Raw genomic sequence first — 23,830 nt, 5'->3', positions numbered from 1 at the left:
CGCGCTCACCTGGCCGGCACCGCCCAAAGCCCCGCCCCCGGAGGGCAAAGCCGCGCATGCGCGAGCGCCACTGTGCCCTGGCAACGACAAACGGCGGCCGAGAAGGAAACATGGCGGTGGCGCTGCGGTATCGGCGGCTTTATTGGCGGCTGCAGCAACGGCACCCAGCACAGCTGCCGCTCCACCACCCCTGCAGGGCCGCGGGGACACACGGATAGCCAGCGCAGGGGGCCGAGGGCACCCGGCCTTGGGCTTCTTCGGGCTGCAGCTCCAGCCTGTGGGCTGAGAGAGGGAGCTCAACACCACTGAACACGGATCAGGAGCTTTTGTTGACCGAGTGTTGCAGGCTCCCAAGATGGTCCGTGTGCTTCAGTCTATTAATTGTCCACATGTGGGCATAGAGTCATTACCTTCCTGTGAAATACACGAAGCACATTCCAGCCTTTTCAAAGCACTTCCTTTCTCTCCCAAGAGCTTTCCCTCCGAACACCACCAAGTACCCCTGCTGCGTCCACGCTCCTCTCCGGACCTCCAGCTCTTCGCTCTGACTCTCCCCTGTTTGCAACTCTCTGCTTCAGAAAGCAAGTGCCTTCCCACTCCGTGAGCAGGGCAGTCAATGGAGAGAAGGGAAACACCGGGAACACGGGGATCAGTCTAGGGCTGTCCCGCCCTGTGGAGCTGCCGGTGCCGCAGGAGCGCGGAGCTGACGGCGAGGCCCCTCCCGCAGTCGGCACAGGCGTAGGGCCGCTCGCCGCTGTCGGTGCTGGGTGAGGTGTCTGCTTCAGTAGTTTCTGAAGTCACGGAGTGCCAGGGCCTGGGAAAGCCTTCTCTGCCTTCTCTGGGACTCAGCACTGGCCTCTGCTTGGGACCGCTGGAGGACTGTGGTCCGTCCTGCTATCACCAATCCTATGCATTCTGGAAGGGTCTGGGAATCCTGGAACACTTTTTCTCACTGACAGTTTCACAGATATGCTGGGTTAATGGTCAGACTCCACGATCTTAGTGAGCTTTTACCAACCCTAACGATTGTATGATTGTACCATCCCCTTACCTCCGCAAGTGCAGCTCAGCACTAGCTCAGACTTCCCTCGGTAGACGCGGAGGTGGGAAAACCACAGTTCCTCCTGATCCATGTGGGAGATCATTTCCAGCTCCTTTCAGGAGACCTGCTCCGGGTGGAAGACACAGGGCGGGTCAGACGGTCCGGGATTTAGCCGACGGAGCAGGAGGTGTCTCTGCGGGGCTGCACCGGGCCCCTGAGCCGCTGCGGACCCGCGGGAGCTCCCGCGCCAACCCTCCGGTGTCTGCACCGGGGCCCCGCCCGTGTCCCCGTCCCGCCGGTGTCCCCGTCCCGCCGGTGTCCCGGTGGACTCTCCTCCTCCTCTGAGGTGCGGCGGGGCTGAGGGGCGGCGGTCTCGGCCCCCCCTGAAGGCTCGATCCCTCCCGAGCCTTTCCGCCGTGTGCTGGGCGGGCCCAGGGGGAAGAGGCGAAGGCAGCCTGGCGCTCAGAAGAGGAGAGTCCACTTCTCGCCTCTCCTCTGACTCTGCGCCTCCAGCTCGTCTCTGGCCGTGCTGGACACGGCAGGGAATGTATGACCTGAGCCCGGGCACTGGGATATTCCCACACATAGGAAAATAGGATTCCGAGAAGTCTTTTCTTCCCCCAGCTGAAGTTTTTCAAAGTGTTGATGTTTAGTTTTTTTTAGGCATAGGCTTCCCAGTGATGTTCTCACCCCTTAGTTGAAGCTGGGAAGAGTAGTCTAGTTCAATAAAGTTCTTGTTTTCTATACAATCCTGTGTTTGTTTACTGTTCCATATGAGAACAGACAGGATTTAAATTGTTTATTGTATATAATGTAAATCAAAAGCAAATTCTGTATTAAAAAAAATTATTTTCAACTTACACAAAGATATTTAGAACTCTGCCTTTTTTTGTATTGTTTCCCTACTTTTCAGTGAGCCTTTGCACATTCAGAAGTGCTAGAACAGACAGAAGTCAGACGTTGCTGTGAAGGTTAATATATAAATTATGACAGTTCATGGTCCAAGACTTCTCAAGGAGTCCCAGACACTTCACACTTGTGACCATTCCAGCTTGGAAATGGGACTCATCCAAGCAGTGGGTTCAGCTCAAGCTGGAAGAAGTGCTGAAAAGGTCCAGTGGTCACTTAAATATTTTCTTAAAGACATCTCTCCTGGGGGCTTTCCTATGACATGGGGTGTCAGTGGTGCTTTTGAGAGGTGTCACAAAGGGAACAGAACAAACAGCTGCCCTGTTCTGCAGCCATTTCAGAAACACAGATTTAGGAGTTTTAGCAGAGATTGCCAAGTGAAGCAAGAAAAAAAGGCCTTTTATGTATTTCCACAGCATTCCCTGCCTTAAAAATCAGCAGTGCAAACTGTGCTAAAGAAGTGAAGATGGAAGTCACAGGACTGTAAACAGGCAGTGCTTGACAGAATGGATTGAATCCTGGAATGTGAAGGGTGAAGGATTTCACAGCCCAAATCCAGGGAATGGGTCCTGGCACGTGCCACTGAGGGAAGCACCAGCGCAAAGAAAAGTTGGGACCTAAAATCTATTAGAAAAAACGGAAAGAAAAGGCACAAGAGTCAAACCGGGTGAAAAGACGCTGCAGATGAGCTGCGTGCTGAAGGCAGGGCAGCCACGGGGCGTTTGTGCAGTCGGAGCAGAGGGCCGGCAGTGGGAGTGCGACTCCGGGCGGTTCTCCGGGATGTCACCTGGGATCAGGCCACAAGGAGCAGCAGTGCTCCACCCACTGCCTGCCGCTGCAGCACCAGCTGGGAGCGGGCTTTCCAGCTTGGCAGCAAGGCCTCCACGAACAGCATTTTCAGCGGGTAGGAGTGGGCTTCACTCGATATAGCCTCCTCTGTTTTCTGCTCTCCTTCCTTTTCTGTACCTGCTCTTTCCGGGCTCTGGCCATGGTAGATGTGATGCACTGAGAATCCAGAAAGTTCAGCAGCTTTGCCTTGGAAATTTTAATGCCATTCTGTTTGAGCTCTGCGTGCAGATCAGCCAGCTCGATGGGCTCATAGAAGAGAATCCTGTTGTACAGGGCTGTGTTTGAGCGGATGTAGCACCTTACTGCCTCCAGCTTTTCCTCTTCCCGAGCTGCTGCTTGAGATGCTGGAAATTCCTCTTCCTCCTCTTCAGATGCAAAAGCACAGGTTTCAAATCCATTCACAAAGGAACTAAAAGCAGGACAAAACAGACCAGAGGTCATGGAAAGAACAGGCCAACAAGGATAGGACCAGAGCGCCCCAAATCCTTAATAGTGAAGCCCTATGACTTCCCTCTGTGGGATCACAGACCCTGCACTACCAGCACCCACAAAATTAATGAGGCAGAACATGGCAGAGCTTCTGCAACCTTCCCATCCCAGCCAGGACAGCGCTGGTCCAACTCACCCAGCCCAGAGCTGTATGGAATTTCTGGCTCCTGGCCCTTCCCTCCTGGCAGGTTCTGCCAAGGGGTGCTGTGCTGTCCTCTCCCAACTCCAGCTACAGGTTCTCAGGCAGAACAAAGTGCTCTATGTCACTGACCTGCAAACCAGGCATACCAGATTTGGGCCTTGCTCATAAGCAGCCCTTTTATGTTCTGAGAATAGTCCAGTGGGAATTAGACTGAATACCCAAAGCCTGTTTCTTTTGTAGGAGTGTACTGACCTCCACGTGACACACTCAAGGAGGTGACAGGGCCACTGTAGGCCACAGGGACACTCACCTCTGTTTGCCTCTTCCTACCTCATCTCATGCACCCCTAAGTGTTTTGTCTAGGATTTCACTGCCTCACCTCTGTGAACCAAAGGAGATGTCACTTCCATCCACCGAAGAACCTGCCGACTCCTGGGATGCCGGGAGCTCCTCGCCATCAGCTGCTAGTGACACAGGTGGCCTTTCCTGCTCTTTGGCTCCTTCTGGGTGATGTGTCACTTCAGTTCTGGGTGCAGCACCGCCTGTTCCCTGGGATGCACCATCAGCCTCATCCCCAGGGAGCACTGCAGAAGCCTTGGCAAGTTTCTTCCTCTTGCCCATAGCCCTCGGGGCGCCGGCGCGATTCCCGCCCGCAGCCCGGCCCGCCTTCGGCTGCCTCCGCCCTTTGCCCGGGGACTTCTGTGGGAGGGGCTGGGAATAGAAGATTTCATCCTCAAAATCAGAGTCCCCATCCCGGTGAGTGTACTGGAATATCTCCTTCAGTTTCAACACCATCTGGCGTTTTGGGAGAGCACGGACACCAAACCTGAAGGAGAAGGTGGGAGTTTAGGTTACAATGATGCTGCACCTTCCACTGTCACAGCTCAGCAAGAGGAAGCGCAGCTGGAAAAGTGTGATGTGACCTCAGAAAGCACTGGCTGGAGCTTCACCATGGTTTGCCTTCTTTCACACTACCTGCCAGCAGGTTCCTCTTGTAAAGAGCCATCCTGGGGGAGGTAATGCTCACCTGCTCAGCTCCTTCTTCAGCTGCGGGGTCTCCATGATGGAATAAGCTGGCATGGGTGTTATTGGAGTGCTGGGGGACCTGTTGTTCTCCTGACAGGAAGGTTCTGCAGCAGAATGAAATTGCTGTGATGAGAATCACTATGGAAAGGATTTTAAATGGCTGGTAACTTCTCCTCTTAGTGGCAGAAATCTAGTATTATCTAATAACTGTTCAATAGCAACTACTTCCTTATAAGCAGCTTTAGTTACTCAGCTTCCTATTGGATACAATAGTCAGTACTTTTTTCCCCCCCTTAATCAGGATACTTGGTTTTCATTGACTTTACATCAGAAGACAGTTTAAACTGGGTCATATGTCACATCTGAAAATGAGGCCATTCAGAGCTTTGCTAAAACAGGCAACATTTAGAAAGCAGTTAAAACCATGTGTAATGGTTTCACCACTAACCCACCACACCATGTTTACTGAATTCTGTGCAGTGGTCCTTCTCCCAGGGAGGGAAATTTCATAACAGAGACTTGATGCATAGAAAATTGAGCAGATCAGTCTACTGGGGTCTGGAGTTAGATACTGATTTAATGATATCAGTTTACTGACACTGTGAAGCACAGCCAGTCTCACACATCGTGTTCTAATCACCTCTTAAACAAATCATAATTAATAATATATTTAATTAGATACTGCAACATCAATTACATCAATCCACTGGCAAGCACGCTGGAGCCTGTGTTTTGTTGTTTTGGTTGTTTTTCTCTATCCATGAACCCACAGCTTCTGCAAGGAGTACTGTCACTGCCAAAGGACTGGTGACAATAAAACCCGCACAGCAACATTCCAGGAATCCCACATTTGGACAGGCTCTTTCCCATAGCAAATGCTTGCACCTTCTTTGTGCCTGGCCCTGCCAACTGCTTTGCATCAGAAAGCCCAAAGACCCTTTCAGTGTGTCAAGTGCATCACAGGTAAGATAATCACTAAAATAAAAGCAGTTTAACCTAGCCAAATAAACCTAGTATTAATACAAGCTCTCACCAGGAGTCTTGACAGGGTCTGTCCGACCAGCCCCTGCTGCAGCTGCCAACCTCTGAGACAGAGGAAGAATCTCTGGAAGTTCATCTTCCTTCTCTTCTCCATTCCAGTCATCCCAGATTTTGGAGTCCAGGTAACTGGCTCTGCTGCCCACTGATGAACATGGCTCAATAGGGCTCTTCTCAGGGCAGTGCAAAGTTATTCTCCTGCCAGCAGGAGTTCCTTGGAGAGGGGTGCTGCCCTTAATTCCCTGCACCTGGACTGGGCTCTCCCCCTGCTCCTGCCAAGAGCCAGGGCTGGGGCTGCTGGCCATGCTGGTCTTTGCATGGCTGACCTGGCCAGAGTTGTGGCTGTCACCTCTGGCTGGTGACAGATACTCAACGTACCAGCAGTCATCAACAGGCACTGGGGGCTCCTCACACAACAGGACACTGCTACCCAGAGAAGGCAGACTTACTTCCCTGTCACTGTCCTCCAGCTCAACCACACTGGTGTTGATTTTATCTTCCAGTGGCTGCTCCTGGCACAGAGTGGATAAACCTGAGATACTGGCACATTTGCTTTCCATGTTGGTGTGGCCAGGGGAGAGGAGAACTGGATCTACTGGAGAAACTGGAAGGGGGTTCTTGGAAAAGGATTCTGCTGCTGGGCTGCTGGCTGGGCTCTTTCCACTGGCCGAGTTCTCCATAGGCAAATGTTTGTCTGACAGCCTTGTTTCATGAACTTTTATTAAGTTTCCAGTCATTTTATGGTTACTGTTACCTGCTACTAAGTTTTTTGTGCTGAGTTTAGATCCTTGACTCTTCAAAGAATTAATACTCGTGACCTGAGTCTGTGTTGAGGTGCTTGTGCTTTTGCTCAGAAATGGTGTTCCTGGCACAAGCCAGGAGCTGTCTGTGCCTGGAGACATTTCATTACTGAGCCTTTTCCCAGGGCTCGGGTTTGGACTCTCTGTGATCTCTGTACAAGCATCTGTTTGTCTGCTGAGATGAAATTGCGGGGACACCTTTACATCACCACTTACACACACTGTGTCTGTACTGCCACATGAGACCTGGACTGATCTCTGCTCTGTTTCAGGGACTGATGAGTTATGGTCAGGTTTTGGTATCTCAGGACCTTGTTCCATGTCTGTACACTTCATGTGCCCAGGGATTTCCATTTTCTTCAGAGCAGAGTCAGACTCTGGCAACTTCTTGCCTTGTAACTCCATTTCATCATCATCAGAAGATAAAACAATAACATCACCCTCCTTGATCTCCTGAGCTGCAGCATCCTGAGTCCTGCCTGGTGATGACAACACTGGGACATGTATGTGCTTGTTTGATTCACTGTGGGGAAGCTCTGCTGGAGGAACTGTGATCTTGTTTCTTGATGCAGCACCCAGCTCCTTGAATTTCTGAGAGTGTATTTCATCAGACAGGAAAGATTTTTCCATTTTGTTTCGCTTTGGTGTTGACACATGCTCCCTGGCAAACTTTCCCTCTGGTTTTGGGGATGCAGGTGAAGAGCCAAGAGCAGGAAAAAGGGACACATAAGGCTCATGAGTTGGACTCCCACAAAATCCATTCTTACAGGGAGAGCAGTCTTTTTGTGACTTGCTGAACAGAGGTGAATCATTAAGACCAACATGTTTTTCACTAGGGGACTTTCCTGATTCTTTGGTAACTTCTTTCACTGGGGAACGCTCACAGTGATCCCCCTGAGAGGCAGCAAACAGACGTTCATAGCTGTCATTTATATCAGTATCACCCTGGAAACCAGGAAACTGCTCTTCACAGTGATCTGCCTTGTCATGTGAGACCTGAGATGACCTGGAATCCTTCACATCCTCACATCCCCCAACAGCCCCTCCTTCATTAGCACCATGGGATGTTCCATCCCATTTCTGAGGTTCACGGTGGTGAGGCACAATAGTGGTCTGTGGATCATTCATGCTCTTGCACCTATTTATATCCTGCATCTTCTCTTCTTGTGCAGACAAGTCACATTTAGATCTTTCCACAGCGTTGCCATCCCTCAGATCTTTAAGGCTGTTGCTTACTGAAGCAGATTCAGGTCTCTTTACCTCTTCCTGATCAGTTTGCTGGTTTGTACCTTGGACTGCCTCGGTGTCACTGCAGATGCTGCAGTGTGTTCCCTCGCTCACCTCTCTTTCACTCTGAGCCATCTTTCTCTGAGTTGCAGCAAACTCATAGATTTCCTCCAGCTCTTGTTCTCCCACTTCACTGTCATCCTCCTTCTGACACTCAGGGCTCAGCATGGCTACTTCTTCCTCATCTTCACCCACCCATACTGACTTCAAGAGGTCTTGGAAGTTCTCAGCTCTGTCTTCACAATCTTCATCATCCCTCACAGAGAGAAGATCATCTTCTGAATCCACTCCAGAGGACACCTGGCTCTTTCCAGTGTTTTCACACTCTGCCATCAGTTCCCTCATACCAAACCTGCAAGGATAGAATAGTAACATTAATATTTCCTCCTCCAGTACTTCTTCGTTTGGCTGTCAAATCACTTTTGTGAGCTTTGTAAGGAATTTACATGAGGATGTTGTGTTTATATGTACAAGATCCAGTGTACTCCTAAAATTCCAAATACCTTTTTCCAGGTGTCACTCACATGAAAGTATTCTTCCTTTTCTGTATTTGAGACTGACTACACTAAATTCCCTTGGCAATAGGGAAGTACCATAGAATGACTGAGGCTGGATAGTATCTGCCATGTGTAAGATTCCTGGCTTTTTGGAATGACAGGGCACCTCTCTATATACATTTGGCAAGCCCCGACCATGTCCCACCCATACCTCAGCAACTGCTCCTGTTTCAAGCTCTTAGTGTGTGCCTGGGACCATGACTGAGAGCATGGCTGACACAACACATCAAAGCCTGAGCATCCAACACATTCTACAAGTGTTGTTCAGATGAAGTGAGAATCACACTTAGAAGTTGTGCTCATCATCTTCAACATCAGCTGCCAACAGACATCCATATACTGAGCACAGAAACTCTCATTCAGGTGGACAAGCTGAGGAGGGCTGGATGTCCTTACGTGCAAGTTTCATTTAAGATGTAGCACAGGACCATGGAATTTGTAAGCCACTAAAACTGCAGTCAAGATCTCAAACTGGGGTCTGTGTGGCTGAAAGCCTGAGGGAGTCCAGAACATGCTCAGGGCACCCACCTGGCAGCCAGAGCCTGCAGCTGGGGCTGCAGCCCGGCAGGGAAGTTGGTGTCAGCAGCGTAGAGGTAGCGCAGGAAGGCGGCCACAGCCTCGGCTGACACATCGCTCAGCAGCACCCGGTGTGTCGGTGCAGCCCCGTCCTCCTCCACCACCAACCCCTCGCTGTGCACCTGGGGCATGGAGAGCAATGTCTGTTTGCTGATAGAGCAACACACCTACATTCATTCCTGTTCCCATCACCTCCTTCCATTCGCTCATGCCCAGCCTCAGGATCAGGATGCCAAGGCGGGGCAGTTACGCAGAGCTCCCTGTGGAACAGGCTGTGTCCTTCCTGACCCTATGGCTGTTAAATTTGTTTAACTGCTTGTCTTAGTCACACATATAGAAGGTGGTCTTAAGAGTTCTCCACTTAGTTTTGCAATCAAATTACTTCCCAGCCCCATTTCCATCTACACCTCTCTGTATGAGCTTTATCAGGTCTGTTTTGAATTTACCTGGAAGCTGCATAGGAGCAGGCAGGGAGCTATTCAGCCTAAAATGCTCTGGGAACATAAGAACTCCTTCACTAGCCTTGCAAAAAGCAGTCAGTGCAGGTACTCCCAAAGCAAAAGTGACAAAACCTCTGTGTAGGTTATTTAAAAGTACTTCCCAGAAACTTCCTACTCCCTGCTCACACTTCCCAGTCTGGGTGACAGGCAGGACAAACCAAGATGGACAAGGCAGCCTGTACTTGCACATGGACAAAAAATGCAAGGGCAAGAAGCACTTTGAAAGCTTCCTTCATTGCTCATGGGCAGAATGCAAGGATCCTTGACTCCCCATCACCTCCCTGAATAGGACAAAGTAGCACATCTTTCACCACTTTGTCAGGATTTATTCTGGTTTCCTAAGCTGAAAAACCACTGCAGGTGGCAGCTGCCATGAAGCCCAGCAGCACTGTGCTGGTTTGGGGCACTGGCTGGCTGTGGGAGGGGGGCAGTCTGGACTCTCCTAGCCAGGAGCAGAGGGAACATCAGCAGCACTCACAGCCTGAGCTGCTGCCGGACACCGCGCGTACAACACGAACAGGTGGGCGTAGAGCACGTCCCCGCTGTCCACCTGGAACTGGACATCACTCAGGTGGGGGTTGTTGACCATGGCACCGAAATCTTGAGCCAGCAGCCTGAGAGAGGACTAGGACACAGAAGGAACACAAAGACAGGTGTTAGGTTACAGCTGTCAAACACTTTCCCAGAAAAGTTAGAAGGGAGTAACCCAGTTTTATCAGCACTGCTGTGCTGTGGGCCCAGCCTGGACACACCACCTCTGCCTCCTGAAGACAATCATCAGCTTTATGAACTTCAGGTCTTCCACAGGACAAGCAGACAAATCTAACAGACATTCCTGCTTTGTTTTCCTCTGCTTTTTCATAGCCTGCCCATGGTGGAGAAGGTTGTGTTGTATTCTGTTGTACTTGTGCCATAGCACATTATCACCCTCAGATCTCACCACACGTTTCCTGCTGTGGTCTAGCCACAGCCTATAGCTGGCCTCTTGATCTACTGCCTTGAACCACAATTTTAGGAAACTGTAACTTCCACTTCAACAGACTTGACCTCAACGCACTATAATCAGGGTAAGAGGAAGACTCAGGAGGGGGTAATGAGCCTTTCTTCTCTCTTTTCTCTGTCTGGCAATGACAGCTGAGAAGAGCAGCTCTGCAAACAAGGGGCCCCCACAGAACAAAACTAACATAGGCATCCAGTTCAAAGGAATTTATGAGCATGCTACTAAAACCTCTTTTGTAAATTCCACTCCATTTCAAAAAAAGAAACATAACTTTTACCATTCCAGAACCCCTGGCTAGAATTTTGGGGAGGGCTGAGTTGCCTGTGGCTGGTTATGGTGACAGCAAGGTCAGGCTTGGGGCATGCTGCCTAAGACAGCAAGGACAGCAAGACAGCTCCTCTGGAGCTGCTCCCAGGCAATCTCCTGAAGACTCAGATCCCTCCTAGTGCTGCAGCTCTGGAGGTGGCCCTGGAGTGCCTCAGAGAAGTGTGAAATACCCTCAGATCACAGCTGGGTTGAGAAACAGCCTGACTGCACGTGGAAACCAGGTTATGCTTAACACCATAATCATTGACCTTGTGCTTTTCAAACCTACTGCAGAGCTGAGGAACTGCAAGTTTTATTCCAGGGAACATCTGCAGGAGATGCAGTTCCACCTGGAACAACACAGCTCTTCATTTTCTTAGCAGGTTTCCACATTAGCAGTCAGCTGTGGAGAGCCAACCTTTTGACTCACTCCAACTAGCAGAATTAGCAGCACACACTGGAACAATTCTCCCAGCCTTCATAGGTGGGCTAGGGAACATTCTGCATGTCGTGGCAGTGCTGTGGACTGATCTCCAAAGGGAAGACAGGAAACTAAGTTTGGAAACCAATCTGACTCTTCTTGCTTTCTTATTCTTGGCAGGTGGGATACCTGTGAGCCTGCTCTGGGGCCGCCAGCAAACACAGGCTCCCAATGCGACATTCCAGGCAGTGAGCCCAGAACAGCTTTCCTGCTGGTGCTAAAATTATCAATCAAGAACAGGGAAATTAAACAAGGCCAGAAACCTCCTGGCTGCTCCATTCCCTGTGCAAGGCGAAGAAACTGGCCAGAAGACAGCTCTGACCAGGTATGAGCTGTGTGTTGGAGAACACACCAGAACATTCTATCCTGCTGAGGAGCCACTGGGACTGGACCCCACTGATGTGACCAAGGGTCTCCAGCACAGGAGACGTGTTACCAGTGCAGTGAGTGCATTTGCTCTACATAGTTACACTGTTTGTGCTCGTATAAAGCACAAATCTCTCCCTCTGGCAATCCAGCTCTTCAGCAACACTTCATTTGCTCAGGAAAACTATAATGGAAACAGACTCTGAAAAAAATGACCATACTGGTTTTGCTGGGAGCAACTGAGTTTCAGCAACAGTCTGCAAACAGTTTCTGTATTGCTAAAGGCCTCTGGTTTAATGGAAAAACAGAACAAAACCTTTTCTTGCTAAGGATAATTTTTTTATACCCCCAAAGAATATCTAGAATTTGTGTACCAAGTAGCTGGGATGCTCAAGTTTAATACCAGTTCTCACCTCAAGGAATTGTTTCCTTTTAGAAGTATCTTAATCCTTTAAGCACAATATGAAAGGATGTTGTCAGAGCATCAAAATTTATCCAGCACCAAAATATACTTCCTTTCAGGGCGTGATTATTTATTATCAAACAAAAGATAGTAACTTTCATCAGATAAATTGGATTACCTTGGTGAGAAAATGAATTAGTTTTATTTTGCATGAACTTCAATTGAATAAAACTGATTATACATTCATGGAAAATTACACATCCTCTGGTGCATGTGGGATAAGATGACATCTACAGAACACCACAGGCTTGATAAAAAAATCATCTGTGATTTACTAGGCTGTGTTTCTCACTCAGTCACCATAGAGCATACACTGATTTTCAAACTAGATCCCACAATTGAGGGTTTTCTACACCAAATCCTTTAAAAGTTCAATTAGCAGCAAAAACTGCCTATCTTCCATGGCCCTCACAACATTCCATCATCTAACAAGCTTTTATGCCAAGATTTAGTACAAGTCAACCAGCCCTTGAAAGAATTCCCCCTCCCAGTGCAGGACACAGCGTGGGAAGTGCCAGAGGAGGAAGGAGCTCCATTCAGAGCCCCCCAGAGCTGGGTGTGTGAGCCCAGAGGGAGCAGCAGCAGCTCTGTCTCTCCTGGGCTGCTGCCAGTTTCCTCCTGGATAACCTGGGCATTAAAGCAGTGTGCTGCATAACACACTAGAGCTGCACCCCCAGCTTCCTACCCTCAAACACTCTCAGTGCTAGAACACAACTCTCTAACCTGCACAGCCTGGCCTTCTGTTCCCTGGCATTGAAATCATCTAAATCAGGTAGGACAAGTACTGAAAAATCCCTAGGCTCTTGTGGGCTTCAATGGAAGACCCCAGGTGTGCTGACCTCACCTGTGCCCATGATGAGTCCTCAGTCACTGTGAACCTTAAGCATCACTTTGTTTCCACAGAAAGGAATTTTCGCACTTCTTTGAATTGCACAAAAGCAACAGCTTTTCAAAAAATTGTTATAGATTAATATATAAAGAATGGGAAAAAAGGTTATCCTTACTCTTTCACTGCTGCTCCTGAGGAGGCTCTTCTCCTTGGATGGGGGCACAAAGCCACTGTGTGGAGGATCACTGGGAGTCAGTTCTCCTCAGGGAAGAAAATGCACATCACAAATCACATACAACTTCCTTGTGAGACAGAATGATCTAAGAACTCTTAAGAGGATTCTTGCTGTGACAGCTGCCATGACCAGGCTGGTTGGCCCCAAGGCTCAGCCTCTCCCTCATGCCTTTTTGCAGGGTTTGACTCTGGGTTGTGACAGGCTGAGGGTACCTAAGCACCATTTCACTGTTATTTATATACATTAAAGGGCCACGGACCATTTGCTGCAGTTTAGCAGGGGAAGTGAGGAGTATTATATCCAAGTGCAAATACAGACAGATGAGCCTAGGAACTGTGTTCTCTTTCACAGATGAAGAACAGGAGACACAATAGATTCTGCTGAAGAGCCAGAGCACTTTAAGGGGTACCACTGCCCTTGAAATGTGCAGTTGTGCACCACATGCACCTCTGACTGGGGACATTAGAGAGTTGCCCACAGAGGAATTCCAGGTGTTGTATTTTTTCAACCCTGAGTAGGCACAGATAAACTTCAGGTTTGTGTAATCGATGTCCAACACAAAATCATCCCTCCTGTGCATCTCTCTCATCCGACTGTCTCAAGACCTGAAAAGACAGTGCACAGAACAGAAAGGCTGTCCAGGTAGAATCATGGAATCACAGACTTGGGTTGGGTTGGAAGGGGCTTTATAGCCCATCCAGTTCCACCCCTGCCATGGGTAGGGACACCTTCCACTAGCCCAGGTTGCTCCAAGTCCCATGCAACCTGCCCTTGGACACTTCCAGGGATGGGGCACCACAGCTTCTCTGGGCACCCTGTGCCAGGGCCTCAGCACCCTCACAAGGAAAATTTTCTTACTACTGTCTAACCTAAATATAACCTCCTTCAGTTTGAAGCCAAACCCCTTGTCCTATATGTTCTTGTGAAAAGTCCTTGTGAAAAGTCCCTCTCCAGCTCTCTCATATGCCCAAGATAAGCAGGAATGAAGCCTTTGTTCCAGCTGTTGAACACATCCAGGCTCTCTCCTGGCAGAAAATACTTTGATATCTTTAATTTTAAAATAAAATTTAGTATCTACTGTGCAGGAAGTTCTCTTAAAAGCTGGGATTTATGAATCATTTCAGAAATATCAGTTTGATTGTATCTACATCTTATTTCAGGAAAATGTGCCCTCACAGTATCACCTCTTGGATAAACACCAACAACACGTGGGTGCTGCCATGGCTCTCTGACTCAGCCCAGCCACAGTCTGGCTCTGTGTAGCTGAAGGAACCAGGGGCAGGGCTCACAAAGCTGCCACAACTCACCTGGCTGCTCTGCTGCCTGAACATGGCCAGTGTCAAGGTTCCACTGAGTAAGGGTGAGTCCTTCCCTGGCCAACTCCACCAGGTCCTGCAGGGTCTGAATGTCCTTCTGGCTCGGGGATAAAAGCTGCCCATGTCCTTTGGGGCCTGGCTTGGATTCATCAGAAGTTTGGCCTCCAAACTTATTTGTGCAAGGGGGTTCCTGAGAACTGAGGTCAGGCTGAGTTTGCTGGGATACTTCTGGCTGATGAGGTCCCACCGATGGCTGAAGGTTCTCTGGCTCATTCTGATCAAGTGAGGAGGAAAAAAAGACACCAATAAATCAGGTCTTGTTTTATGTATTTGCAGAGCTTGGAGTACAGTGTCTACTTCATACTCCTGAAACATCTATGAAGGACCCCAGACCATTGCCCAGGTATAGGGGATTCTGAGGAACAGCTCTCTGCAGTTCTATGAAGGACTCTCCAGAAATAGGACAGCTCTGAACAGTAGAAAGAAAACTACAATGGAAAATGCAGAACAGTTGGTTTCTCCAGGAGCATGGTTGTGCAGGCAACTGCCAAACAGGGAGAAAGGATGGGGGACATGCTCCCAATTCAACATCTAAATATTTCATTATAGCTGGAGTTCCTGGCAAAAGTCACAGCTGAAGCTCACCAGGTGCTTCTGTTCTGAGTTCTGAAATGCTTTTGCAGTTACATGTAACTAAATCAAACTTCCACCTTGGAGCGGGTATTTTCCAGGTTTGGTCTTCGTTTCCCAAAAAATAATTTTGCTTGTTTATTTCTAAGTAAAAATAGTTCAGCCATTTCTGTGAATGGAAAGAATCAAAGGAAAAACACACTCTCGCCATGATTTGAAAGACATTCCTGCTTTTTTATTTTTAAACTTCTCTGGCAGTTTTTGGCTTGAATGAAAGGTCAAAACTTCCTAGAACAGAGTCCCTCCTCTCCAGCCTCAACCTGCAACAAGCCAGAGAAACATTGGGCTTTGACTAGGGAAGAAATATTGACTAAAGCACCTAAATATGCAAAGTAGATTTGCGTATTTGCACCAAATACTTCTTCAAGAGAAGAAAGAGGGAAGAAAGAAAAGTGATATACTTCTTGGAGAAAAAAGATTTAAAGAGCGTTGTCTGTTTCTGTGGGCACTTTTTATAAAAACAAAGAGCACTGGAAGAGGCAGATTCAGGTGGAACCAAAATGAAAGAGTGGAACTGAGACCTGGATCAAAATTCACACGCACCAGGAGACAGTGGGATGCACAGAGAAAGTCTGAGGGCAAATGGCTTGCTGGAAAACTCCAGGCACTCCCACCTTCTCTGTGCTAGTAAAGATCAGGTTTCAGTTTAAACTTTTCTCCCCAGTCCTAGCTGAGTGCAACATGGGCGAAGTTCACACTAGAAATGACCAGAAAGAAGTGCCAAGTACAAAAACAAGAGTCAGGCTGCTGTAGATATGGACAAACTAATGGCACAATGAACAGGATGGGATCCCTTTACTCAGTACTCTCTGTTCCCATCCCTTTTTTTTCTGAAAGCTCAAAAACCATGGTAACATGAGCCTTGTCCTCATCTCCAAAAGGCAGAAATGAAAGTTCAAGATCCTCAAACCTGACTGTGTAAGACCAGGGGAGAACAGGTCATGGGCACTGAGTGTGCAGAGAGAGGGATCACTGGTTTACATTCCAAATGCGGAAACAGAAGGAATACAGGGCAAGTATCAAGAACTAGGGCACACACATATCAGAGTAAGAACAACAGAGCCCCACCTGCACAGGCTTCCAGGGTACAATAGGAGGGGTTAAGTCTGCAGTGTAGAATGATTCGGGGTCACAGGGTCCTATCAGAGCACTGATCTTCCACAAAAAGCATTCCTTGGCTTTGGACAATGGCATGAGCCAGGCTGCTTTTCCAGATTCATCCTCCAGAATCCTACTAATGGGCAGCTGAGGGGTGGGAGGGAATTCCACCTCTTCTGTCAGCATCATAGCTACTCGCTCCTGGATCCTCTTCTGGGCCTTCTCTGGGTCCTGGAGCAGCAGTGGTGGAGGGGCACTGGTGCCTTTTCTACGCCTTTTTTTCTCTTTAAAAAGAAAAGGAACCCAAATAAGCAAACAGCTGAACACAAAGGGCAGAGGAGATCAACACAGCAGTTTCTTCAGTGCTGTAATCAGTGATAACCAAAAGGCATGGGAACACAACTCTTAGTGCTGTGCAGGTAGTCCAAAACCTCACATGGCTCTCAATTTCTTATTGGAGAAATGACCTCCACCAACAGACCCATGAAGGATTCCTTTTCTTGTGGTCACGGGTGATATCAAACCACAGCTCACACAAACACTGGGCAGCTTTTATTTGGCAATCCTGTCTCTTATGACCTTTGCCTTACTAATGCCCAGTCCCAAATCCAACTGGGAGTACCATGGGATGGAGTAGGATTGTGAAGAATGAAGTATCTCCTCTGTAAAGCTCTCAACCCTCTCCCCTGGCATTTGTTTGCCTTTCTAAACCCTTCTGCACTCTGAAATGGCAAGGCTCTGCTCAGCAGCATGTAGCATGTACTGTACACACATGGCCCTGCAGAAAGGACAAAATTATATGCGATAATGCTGAAAAAGCTGCATTAATCCAGGATGCAGCAGGAGGAATAGGAAAAGAATCTACTACAGGAGAAATGACAATCATATTTTCAAGTTATTTCTCCTCACTTCCACAGTTTACAAGAAACAACACCTTAAGACTATTTTACAGATTCAAAACAACAAGTCAGTGAAAAAAAAGCACAAGATTCTTGAAACCCATGGACATCCTGCAGTCATTCTTGACTGTGTCTGGATACTGCATATTGCTGAAGCTCTGTCAGCTTAAACAAACCAGAAACAGGGCTGTCATCTCCCCTGTATCCAACAAGGAAGCTTTGGTGGAGAGCAGCCATGTTACTGCTGCAATAACACAGCCTCAGACACTAACTTGCTGTAACACATACCTGATCCTGGCTTCCATTTGATTGGGAAAGCAGCCACTGGTTTCACATTTGTAACTGATTTTGCTTGTTCCTGCTTTTCTTGCTCCAGCAGAGAGCGTGACATTGCCATGGCAACCTGCAAATCTTCATCCTTAGGCTCCATTTTGGCCCTCTTCTGTGTTTTCCTCGAGTCCTCATTGGAGGGGCCTTTCCGCTTTGCCCTGCTGGGCTGATTGCTGAAATCCAAGAATGCAGCAGGAAGCCCCAGTTAATGTGACTGGATCAGAGACAACAAACACTGAGCACTCCAGAGCAGCTGCTCCATTTGCTCAGAGAGATTCCCATGTCAAGCATAATAAAAAACCATTCAGGACTTTCTTTCCTAGCAGAGAGCAAAGGATTTCTTATCATTCATGGAATTTAGAGCAATTTAGGGAAGTCTTATTTTGGGATGTAAGCATCTGCTATCTCTACCTTGAATGACTTTTTCTACCAAAGGGGAACATGGCAAATTGAAGCAGGGAGAAAAGCAGATCACCAGAAAATGCTTTCTCACCCCTCTGCTTCCACAGGGAACAGGCAGTGTCCTTCCCTGGCACAATGGGACTTACAAGCCCCTCCACAAATTCACTCAGGCCCCACTTCCTGCACTCTGAGGATTCTGCTCAAATCCAAGTGAGCAGCTCTGTACCAAGCACATTCCAAAACATCCCATCTGCTTCCTCCTTGGCTCAGGGTGAAAGGATGTTCCCAGGACAGCCATGAGCTGAGGCACTGGCACCACAGATCTCAGGAAAGGCTCCATGCTCATACTCTGTGGTTTGCTCAATAAGCTCAAACACACCATTCAGCTTTACTGAGCAATTGCCTCACAAAGCACAAATCATTCTGACAAACCACTGGAAGTGGAAACCACTTTATTTACTTCCCATTCTGCTCCTGCCTGCTGGCTTTTAAAATCATCTACCACCTGATCTCTTCTGAAGGAAATTAAGATGAGTTCTCCAACTGACTGCCACATCCTCCTCACCTGGTACTGGATCATGGCTCTACTTGACCTACTTTGGGCTCAGGGTTTGCCCAATGTGTGAATCAGCCTTGCATTTACTGTTCTTCCTGACCTCCAGCACCTCTGAGGCCAAAGGAAGCAACCAACATATTTTTTTTTCCTACCAGCTTACCTAGGACACTGAAGAGCTGCATCACCAAGTGAGGCCAGCTGCAACTGCACTGCCTGAAGAAGCAGATTAGGAGGCACATCCATCTCCACAGCACAGCGTTTCAGGTGACTGACTCGGCTCTGCAGGGTTTGGAACTGCTTCCCACAGATGGGACACTCAGGGACCACTGGTTTGCTGGAGGATGACATCTGTGCTTCTTCCATCTCATCCAGGCACCTGGGAGACAATGGCAAGCTTACCTATGGAGACTTTAAAGGGGCCATGCTAAGATTGAAGCCATTAATATGTTAATATTAATATTAGTATTGATGCCTTAAGTTTTAGCTTTCACATTTTCCAGATTCTATACTGTGTTAGTAAATAACTCTGAACTTCATATAAAGTGCTAGAAAGTTCTCCTCACAGTGTAGTTAGACAAAACAATCCTTTTCCAGCCTGAGAACCAAGGACACCATTGCAGCTTCAGGCCCAGAAAGTGTAAACAACAGTGAACTGAGGAGAGCAATCTGGGAGGATGGGACTTCATAACCTGAAGCTGTAATTGGACCAAAACTTATAAAAGTGGAAACTTGTGACCCATCGTCCATTTTGGGTGTAGCCTGAGCTGGGCACTTGTACTGCCAAGGTGTATCCTTTGAAGGCCTTTCAATAAATACCCACTTTATTCCTTTAACACTGTCCAGCCTCTGTTCCAGGTAGCCTGCCACAGCATCAGTATTGATTACTGTTGATACAATTAATAGAAAGCCCAATCACTTCTGATATTGGTATCAGCCATGAACATCCACTAAAGAAACAAGAACTATGTGTCCACCACTGTGATGAACACAACATGGAACAGTTACATGGAGATAACGGTCTCAGAGGCATATTAAAAACGTATTGCTCAAAGGCAAGTGCAGTGAATAGCTTTAGAATCACAGAATCCCAAAATGGTTTGGCTTGGAAGGGATCTTAAAGGCCATCTTGATCCAGCTTCATCTTCCAGCTCATTTATAAACCCCTGTTAACAGAAAAGGGAGCAGCTGAATTGACACCATGCTCCAGAGTGCAGCATGATGAACTTCAAATAACTTCTTGAAGGCCAAAACTATGTAAAAAATTAGTACTTGTTCTTTTCCTGTTCTTTCCAAAGAGATTCAGGGTGTGAAATCCTGGATCTGCAGTACCTGTTAGGAAAGTCACACACACAGGGCTGTGCTAAAAGACCATTCAGCACTGGTGATTACTGGTGTGTCAGTGCATCTATCCATCTACAGCTTCACTCTTGGGATGAAGGCTGCTATCCAAAAATACCTGGCTAATATAACCTTGTAATCTCAACAGATGATTACACATTAATAGTTCAAAAAGCCCGAGTTTCCATAAAAGGTATCTAGCACACTGTCACTGTTTTACAGTTTTTGTCCTCTCAAGCAGCACAAAACGTCTGAAAACAGAAACAATAGTAAGACCTAGAAACCTGCAGGTGAAAACAAGCCTGATCAATGGGAGCCACTCAGTAACATGATGTAGGACTGGACAATTTACATCACTCCTGCTTTCTTGGAAGTGCTTGAATTAAGAATTTCAAATTAAGAATTTCAAATTGAATTCAAATGTGTTGTTTCTGACACTTTGTCAACAGAAAAGTTGACAGTTTAAATTTCCAAAGAGTTGCCTGTACATAATATATTGTGTTTGATTTTTACCACTACGGAAATTGTTAAATGGAGGGCAGTAATTTCAATTGAGTCATCTCTCTGAGTAGCATCACATTTCCCTCAGCAAACAGCTCAGATACAGTAACATAGCAGATGTCCTTAGATGAATTTTAGCAAAACAGAGCAAACACAACTTGGTTGGCTGAAATCAGTAGATCTCAAGATTTGTATTAGGTAGTCATCACTAATGGAATCATTAAGCTTGCAAAAGACCTTTAAGATCACCAAATTCCTTTACAATGGGAGCTCCTCTGCCACACTTCTAATGAAAGCAGATTTGGCCTGGCCACACACATGCAGAGGCCCTGAAGGGCAAGGCAATCAGCCTCTGCTTTCACATCAAAATGACTCATTAATTTAAGCCATAAAGGTAAGGACTGTTATGCAGAATCCCTGCTCCCATGTTCTTCCTTGGCTAGGCTGACTAAGGAGTCTGTGGGGCCTGGATGGAAAGGACAGGTTCTGCTGCTCTTTGACCTGTTGACGTGCTGCTCTCGCCGCAGGGTGTTCATGGCTGTGAGATCCTTCTGGCAGATCTGACAGAAGAACAAGCCTGCATCCTCCAGGCTTGCCAGGGCTTCCTCCTTGGATTCCTGCTGAAGAGCCAAAGCCAGAGCACTGTCGTGTTCCATGGATGGGAGATGGTGGGGATCTGGGAAAGAAGGCAGAGATGATATAAGATGGAAAACTAAATCCTGTATGGAAGGCAAGAAACTCTTACACTTGTCATTATTAGCTTATTGAACTAGACACACAAAAATTCATTGCAATTGATCTCTTGTATCTTCACACCTGATTTCTCACCAGGAAAGGTACAACCTGCTCCTTTCCAACACTCCAAGACTGGACCAGTCCAGGAGCAGGAGGTGACAATTTGCTCACAGTGCATCACATGTCGGAGACAATGAAGACACAGTTTTGGCTGAAGTTTCTGGGGATAATATGGAATTTTATACATCAAATGTATAACACAGCAGATTTCCGTGTCCATACAGAACCAACAGGGGCTTGATATATAAAGAACTAAGCAGAGTAAATTTGCTGTGAATTCAATTTATCAACACAGAACATATCACCTTAGAGAATGCCTGGAGATGTATCAAGTATGGGGCTACCTAAAAACTGCCTAACACTGTCCCAAGGGAAGGATGACCAAGTTCATTGATCCTGTTGGAATCTCTGTCTGTTTCCAAAAAAGACAATTATTGCTCTAGAATTTACATGACGTTAATCCAGCCTTAGAGAAGAGCTGGGGAAAAAAGTGTGGATAATCCTTTAACGAAGTTTTCTCAGGGATCTGGAGAGATTTGCACACCAAGCCACTAAGCCAGCCAGCAACAAAGCCCCAGGATCCAGGACTGCTCCTCAGGCAACTCTTCTCACCAGCCACTCATTCGGCACACCCCAGAACCAAGAGGAGACACGTACCATCCTCAGGAGGGTTCTGCTCCTGGCTCCTGGCAGGGAAATCCCCGCTGGCTGCAGCCTTTGGCACACTCCCATCCGAGCTGAGTTTCAGCTGCTCAGGTGCCACCCTCTTGAACTGCTGCATTCTCTCCACCACCAGCTCTGCCACCCTCACCTTTGGGGTGGGTGAGGAGCAGGTTCCTGCAGGAGCAGCAGGAAGGAAGGGCAAGGTAGTCTGGGAACAGCCACTCGGAGGATTTACTAGAAGGGGAGAAAACACCAATTTTACCAGTTTTAAACATACACTGAGAGCTGCTGGGAGGCTCTTCCCTGACAGCAGCCTGGCCCAGGCTCAGTTGTGCAACAGCCATTCTTGGAGAAGTGAACCATTTGTGTAGCCACAATAGCACCATCAGGGTTCTGTGCTACAGGGGCAGTTAGAGACCTTCGTATCCCTTTTACAGGCAGGAATATTAAGGAAGCCTTGGAAAGTAGTCCCACAGCCCTGCTCTCCCAGCATTCCCACCACTCTATAGCCCATTCCTGACTGACCAAATTTATCAGTTTAAGGACTTCCATCATTGGTGACTGCATTCTGGCCATCATGTTTAACAGCTACTGAAGGACTAATCCTTTATGAATTAATCCAACACCTTTCCTAACTCACTCATGTTCTTGCCCTTGAGAAAATCCAGTGATAGTATGTCACCATACAATGAAGCACTGAGTGAAAATCCACCACAAGATACTCTGAGATTGCTTCTAGATGATCTGAGACTATTTTTCTCAGTTCTGACACTCCAAAAAACAGTGAGTAATGACTGGCCAACAAAACACTTTCCACCAAGGCTTCACCTTACTGAGGGACATCTGTCTGCAGCACAGAACACACTCCTAGGTTAAACCCATGTGAGGGGCAAGGCTGCTTCCAACAGTGCTTTGTCCCCTCCAGACGGATTTCTCAAAGCCTTCACTGAGCTACAGAGTTCTTCCAGTCCTTACCTATCTTCTCTTTGAGCAAATTCTCACTCACCTGTGAGAGGCCTCTGGCTACACTCAGTGGTCCCTGTGCTCAGCTGGCTGCCAGGGAGGGGGCTTCTTGTTCCATCCCCCTGTGTCTCACCACTACAGGCTGCAGCATCACCATCTTCCTCACGCACCAGCGTTTGCTCCTTTGGACCCAAATCTCGAGGCAAGTTTGTCTCCTTCACTGCTGGTAGGTGATGATGGGTTTGGCTCTCAGCAGCAGCTTTGCCTCTTCTTAATTTGCTTCGTGTTGTGGTGCTCTTTGGCCTGTTCTGAACCCTCTTTGTTGCCTCAGCATCCCCAGCCTTTTTCTTTGCCCTACTCAAAATATTTGCCCACAACTCTTTAAAATCATTGTCCTGTTCATCCATTGGCTTTCCAATAACACTGTGGCCTACAAACACTGTGAGGCAGGGGGAAACACCAGAATCAGTTCAGATTTGCTTCAGCTCTTCCAGCCCCTCAGAGATGTCCATCCTCCAGACTCCAGTGAGGTCACCAGACAGAGTGGGCACTTCCAACAGTTCACTCTTCCACACTCAATTTACATTCAGCAGAGCATGTTTTCTCTCCAAGGACCTCACCTGCTTTCACAAGCTGGCTCTTCAGAAGGCTCTGGACCATAAGTCAGGCACCTCAGTTTGTGCAGAGCACGTGTAGGATCATCATGGTAAGGTACAGAGCTTCAGAGAGATGCTGCTGAAAGCCCTGACACAAAGAAACAAAAGCAGGTGGTCATGCACGATGGTACAGGCAGATGCACTGTGGGACAAGGTGTAGATTGCTGAAGGAGAATTTGCATGAAATACTAAGATTAGAAACAGCAAATACTGACCCCAAATAGTGTCCCTATAATTGTACTACAGACATGCCCAAGGCACATTAGCAAAGGAGAGGAGAGATTTTAAAAGAGGCATTTGATATGGGGTAGGTTTTTGTCTTAGAACTCTGGGTTTGGACTGTCCTTTTGTTATACAGATTCCTATTTATATTTGTATAGCACAAAACCAGAGAATTCAGCAGGAAAACCCTCCCATCCTTCAGCTAGCTCAAGCAGTGATTTTGGAGTGTTAAAACTCTGCTTTGGGACACTACAGTTCCAGAGAGGAGAGCCCAACCTCACTTGGAAAAGTAAATACATCGAGTTTCTGGCATTTCAGAAGGGATTTTAGGACAAGTCAAAGAACAATTCCATTAAACATGTTTGCCTTTTCTCTCCTCTTTCAAAGTTGCTCACTTAGGATTAGTTCTCCTGCTGAATTCTTCCCCTGAGCTGAGTACTCAATAAACCACGGCACTGACTATGTACCACAAACTGCTGTCACATACACAAGGTAAACAGACTAAA

At 47.6% G+C, this 23,830-nt stretch overlaps 1 protein-coding gene across 1 annotated transcript; it reads right to left on the bottom strand.

Annotated features, from left to right (window-relative positions):
• Positions 1–1,826: 1,826 nt before the first annotated feature.
• On the bottom strand, positions 1,827–23,187 carry SLX4 (SLX4 structure-specific endonuclease subunit). Its single transcript, XM_066330129.1, is given in 14 exon segments — positions 1,827–3,209; positions 3,811–4,257; positions 4,459–4,561; positions 5,491–7,934; positions 8,668–8,837; positions 9,694–9,840; positions 12,836–12,921; positions 14,185–14,485; positions 15,970–16,283; positions 17,187–17,401; positions 18,347–18,562; positions 20,527–20,701; positions 21,478–21,717; positions 22,490–23,187. Coding segments are annotated over 14 exon segments (5,583 nt in total). The 5' UTR covers positions 22,854–23,187; the 3' UTR covers positions 1,827–2,848.
• Between the last annotated feature and the right edge of the window lie 643 nt (positions 23,188–23,830).

Source organism: Sylvia atricapilla, chromosome 15 (assembly GCF_009819655.1).
Source record: "Sylvia atricapilla isolate bSylAtr1 chromosome 15, bSylAtr1.pri, whole genome shotgun sequence".
Taxonomy (NCBI): Eukaryota; Metazoa; Chordata; class Aves; order Passeriformes; family Sylviidae; genus Sylvia; species Sylvia atricapilla.
This window is presented reverse-complemented; position numbering and strand designations above follow the sequence as displayed.